The sequence below is a fragment of the Oncorhynchus mykiss genome, chromosome 5 (assembly GCF_057628025.1).
Source record: "Oncorhynchus mykiss isolate SJ-2025 chromosome 5, ASM5762802v1, whole genome shotgun sequence".
Taxonomy (NCBI): Eukaryota; Metazoa; Chordata; class Actinopteri; order Salmoniformes; family Salmonidae; genus Oncorhynchus; species Oncorhynchus mykiss.
In genome coordinates this window covers 33,115,702-33,120,489 of record NC_143026.1, presented here as the reverse complement: position 1 = coordinate 33,120,489, position 4,788 = coordinate 33,115,702, and the positions used below count along the sequence as shown (strand labels likewise).

At 40.3% G+C, this 4,788-nt stretch overlaps 1 protein-coding gene across 1 annotated transcript; it reads right to left on the bottom strand.

Annotated features, from left to right (window-relative positions):
* Window positions 1-1,839: 1,839 nt before the first annotated feature.
* On the bottom strand, window positions 1,840-3,553 carry LOC110523627 (vasotocin-neurophysin VT 1). Its single transcript, XM_021602496.3, has 3 exons — window positions 3,228-3,553; window positions 2,565-2,769; window positions 1,840-2,285 (listed from the first exon to the last, which is right to left on the bottom strand). The coding sequence occupies exons 1-3, from the start codon at window positions 3,345-3,347 to the stop codon at window positions 2,143-2,145; spliced, it is 468 nt and encodes a 155-aa protein (XP_021458171.1). The 5' UTR covers window positions 3,348-3,553; the 3' UTR covers window positions 1,840-2,142.
* Window positions 3,554-4,788: the final 1,235 nt, after the last annotated feature.

The window sequence follows — 4,788 nt, the reverse complement described above, 5'->3', positions numbered from 1 at the left end:
AGGTGACTACCTCGTGAATCTTGTTGAGAAAATGCCAAGAGTGTGCAAAGCTGTCATCAAGGCAAAGGGTGGCTTTTTGAAGAATCTCACATATAAAATATATTGTTTACCACTTTTTTGGTTACTACATGATTCCATATGTGTTATTTCATAGTTTTGATGTCTTCACTATTATTCTACAATGTATACTATAATTATTTTTTTTTTTAACTTGAATGAGTACGTGTTCTAAAAGTTTTGACTGGTAGTGTATATAAATTTGCTACAATTTCTAAAAACATGTTTTCACTTTCTCATTATGGTGTATTGTGTGTAGATTTGATGGGGAAATGTGTTCATTTAATACATTTTAGAATAAGTCTGTAACGTAACAAAATGTGGAAAAGGGGAAGGGGTCTGAATACTTTCTGAATGTACTGTTTGAGTTTCATGTACCATAGCAGCCCGTGGCACACACTGTGTTGAATGTTGTGTTAACGTTTGAAATGCGTATCACTGCACAATGTTGCCCAGACTGGAGTGGATCTGCACCCGAAACCTTAACCATAATACACTGATTGCACAAAACATTAAGACCTTTCCCTAATATTGATTTGCACCCTATTTTTCCCCCCAGAACAGCCTTAATTCATCGCGGCATGGACTCTACACGGTGTCAAAAGCATTCCACAGGGATGCTGGCCCATGTTGACTCCAATGCTTCCCACAGTTGTGTCAAGTTGGCTGGGTATCCTTTGGGTGGTGGACCATTCTTGATATAGATTGGAAACTGTTGAGCGTGACAAACCCAGCAGCATTGCGGTTCTTGACACACTTAAACCGGTGTGCCTGGCACCTACTTGTACTAATACCCCGTTCAAAGGCATCTTTTGTCTTGCCCATTCACCCTCAATGTCACAAAAATCCTTCTTTAACATCTCTTGTCCTTCAGCTACACTGATTTGAAGTGGATTTAACAAGTGACATCATAAAGGGATCATAGCTTCCCCTGGATTCACCTGGTCAGTCTGTCATGGTATCATGGAAAGATCAGATAGATGTTCCTAATGTTTTTTTATACTCTTTGTATAACCTTGAACTGCTGTAGCTAAATTGTGCCTGGTGAGACCTTAGAGTTCATGTCTTTCTCTGTCAACGACCCAAATGTCTCTTCATTTCAACTGATCTGTGATCGTTTGTCATTTATTTTGTATAATTTTTTTAATAAACAAAAAACTTATCCAGATATGAAATGTTCAAGTGGGTATTTTTTTGTTGTTGTATCTGTTCATGTTGTCCCTGGTAATGCAGGGGTTAAATATTACACAATTGACTTATAAGTCTGTGTTCATCTGACACATTTTTATGGTTGTATTATTATTTTTTATTTTACCTTTATTTAACTAGGCAAGTCAGTTAAGAACAAATTCTATTTTCAATGACTGCCTAGGAGCAGTGGGTTAACTGCCTGTTCAGGGGCAGAAAAACAGATACCTTGTCAGCTCGGGGTTTGAACTAACCACTAGGCTACCCTGCCGCCCAAAGTAAGGTATAGATATAAAGACTTTATCAATAACCTGTCAGCTTTTATACATCCCCATTATAGTATTACCTGAAAAGGATAGTTCACCCTAAAATCAGATTATATGGTGCCAAATTTCCTACCTAATGTGTATTCCAGACTGTTGAATTTAAAAAGTTGTCCATAGGAGTGCAAATCTATTCATGAATTCACTGGAATTTAGACTGAATTATTGGCACCAACCCTGACGAGAACCCTTTGATTTTGTGGTGAACAATCCCAATAAAGGTGCTGTTTGCTTATTACTGTACCTCTCAGTAAGTCATAGGAAAAACACATTTCAATAGTGCAAGTAAATATTTATTTGCTACATATTTACATTCCTTCCACCCCTAGTGGATTGTACAATGCATATTTGAGTTGAAGCCTTAGAAATTAACTTACTGAAGGCTACTGTAAGCACAGTAAATATTAATGTACTAGAGCTGATTGCTTTTCTTATGTAGCAAACCCACTCTTCCTTTCCTGTGTCCTGTTGTATGTGTATGATGTGTGTAAGTTTTTTGCAGTAGTAGTGCATGTGAAACTGATCTAGGCGCTATTCTGGGTGTGTGTTTTGGTGAGGGCTGGCCAGTGGTTTGTTACTGAGGTCTCTCCCTTCTGGTGGCATGCAGCATCCACTGCAGCAGATCTCCTGCCAAACCTTCCATCAAGGAACTGTTCTGCTCGCTGGGTGGCTGACGTTTACTGTCGTCTAGGCAGTCTGGGTCCAGTAGACAACTCTCTGTAGAAATAAGAGAACAATCATATAGTAGACCAAACATCACTATGTTGTTTTTTTTGCATTACTATGAACTGAAGTGTCACCTCGCTAACCAGTGAAGGATGCAAAAGTTAAATATAGGCAAAAAGATATTCTGGGTTCAAGTATTTACACAATAAGTCACCTCTTACTAGTAAAAACACTATCACATCGGTTTCAAGCTCACCTCTCCATTTACTGTCTTTATCAAGTCCAGCAGACAGACAGGCTAGGGCTAACAAAGAAAGAGGATGGTCTTACCAGCATCACAGCACACCCCAGGTGCAGCACAGTGTCCCTCCTCAGACCCACACACTCTTCCTCCGGCCTCACAGGGAGAGGGTAGGTAGTTCTCCTCCACACAACTAGCTGCCTCTGGGGAGCCCACATAGCAGCCCATCCCTTCCCCACAGCAGATACTGGGGCCAAAGCAGAGGCCCCGGTTTCCAGGGCCACATGACATGCACTGGAAATAAAAGGATCCTTTGTAAATATCTGTGTAGAAGGTTAAAGCCAGGTAAGTTACAACACTGCTGATTGGCCTACTGTGTTTCAGTGGCTTAAATGAATTTTACTTTTATTTAAGATTCAATACTGCAGGCATCAAGGAGTCACATAAAGGACGATGTCTCCGTAGGCTACATTTTATCTCTGGCAGAGCTCATTTGTAGGCTATTCACATTAAACTGATTTGATGCTTATCTGTAAGAACTGTTTCATTAACCACGGAACAGAATGAATAGGCTACTTAATTTCAAACCAATTGATTCTTAGCACCAATAGGCCTAAAGTGTATTAAAACACCAAAGCACTCACTTCCTTCCCGAACAACCTAATTAAAACCAATCAACTGTTAAAATTATTGCGAACAAAACTGAGTGACTTTCCTTAGAAAAAAATATTTTCCATCGAAAAATAACTTACCGGTCTTTGCAGATCAGGAAAAGAGCGCTTCCCGCCTCGCGGACAGTTCTGGATGTAGCATGCAGAGGAGAGCGCGAGGAGCCCCAGGACGCACAGAAGTGGAATAGTAGAATCTGGCATCTCGTTCCGTCTGAAGTGCTTCGTCCAATTTGTACTGTAGGCTACGGCTACAACTGAACTCCTTCAAATGGCTCGTTTTTTTTGAACGACTAAGAACTTTCCGTTATTTATTGGGATCGTCCAAGTTGGTACAACGCTGATAAAGCTTAAGCTTCGCGCCTACGTCATCACATAATTTGCCTCTCCCTACCGTGACCATCGCCAATGTCCGATCTGATCTCTGATGATTCAACTGTCAAAATTAAGCCAATCCCTCTCCCATTTGATTAAAGACTAATTAGAATTGACCAATAACACTGGTAAATTAGATGAATGAGACTGACACTGTCTGTTTATATACAGTGGCAAGAAAAAAGTATGTGAACCATTTGGAAATATCTGGATTTCTGCATAAATTGATCAAAAAATTTGATCTGATCTTCATCTAGGTCACAACAATAGACACATCTGCTTAAACTAATAACACAAACAATTATATGTTTTCATGTCTTTTTATTTCACCTTTATTTAACCAGGTAGGCAAGTTGAGAACAAGTTCTCATTTACAATTGCGACCTGGCCAAGATAAAGCAAAGCAGTTCGACACATACAACGACACAGTTACACATGGAGTAAAACAAACACAGTCAATAATACAGTATAAACAAGTCTATATACGATGTGAGCAAATGAGGTGAGATAAGGGAGGTAAAGGCAAAAAGGCCATGGTGGCAAAGTAAATACAATATAGCAAGTAAAACACTGGAATGGTAGATTTGCAATGGGAGAATGTGCAAAGTAGAAATAAAAATAATGGGGTGCAAAGGAGCAAAATAAATAAATTAATTAAATAAATACAGTAGGGAAAGAGGTAGTTGTTTGGGCTAAATTATAGGTGGGCTATGTACAGGTGCAGTAATCTGTGAGCTGCTCTGACAGTTGGTGCTTAAAGCTAGTGAGGGAGATAAGTGTTTCCAGTTTCAGAGATTTTTGTAGTTCGTTCCAGTCATTGAGAGCAGAAAACTGGAAGGAGAGGCGGCCAAAGAAAGAATTGGTTTTGGGGGTGACTAGAGAGATATACCTGCTGGAGCGTGTGCTACAGGTGGGAGATGCAATGGTGACCAGCGAGCTGAGATAAGGGGGGACTTTACCTAGCAGGGTCTTGTAGATGACATGGAGCCAGTGGGTTTGGCGACGAGTATGAAGCGAGGGCCAGCCAACGAGAGCGTACAGGTCGCAATGGTGGGTAGTATATGGGGCTTTGGTGACAAAACGGATTGCACTGTGATAGACTGCATCCAATTTGTTGAGTAGGGTATTGGAGGCTATTTTGTAAATGACATCGCCAAAGTCGAGGATTGGTAGGATGGTCAGTTTTACAAGGGTATGTTTGGCAGCATGAGTGAAGGATGCTTTGTTGCGAAATAGGAAGCCAATTCTAGATTTAACTTTGGATTGGAGA

What these genes read in the sequence shown, in the direction of transcription:
- LOC110523627 (XM_021602496.3), bottom strand. Translation starts at nt 3,347, where the DNA reads ATGCCAGATTCTACTATTCCACTTCTGTGCGTCCTGGGGCTCCTCGCG. An exon ending in TTCCTGATCTGCAAAGACCG is followed by an intron (nt 2,770 to 3,227) that starts GTAAGTTATTTT and finishes TTTTATTTCCAG; the next exon opens with TGCATGTCATGTGGCCCTGG. An exon ending in TGGGGTGTGCTGTGATGCTG is followed by an intron (nt 2,286 to 2,564) that starts GTAAGACCATCC and finishes TTATTTCTACAG; the next exon opens with AGAGTTGTCTACTGGACCCA.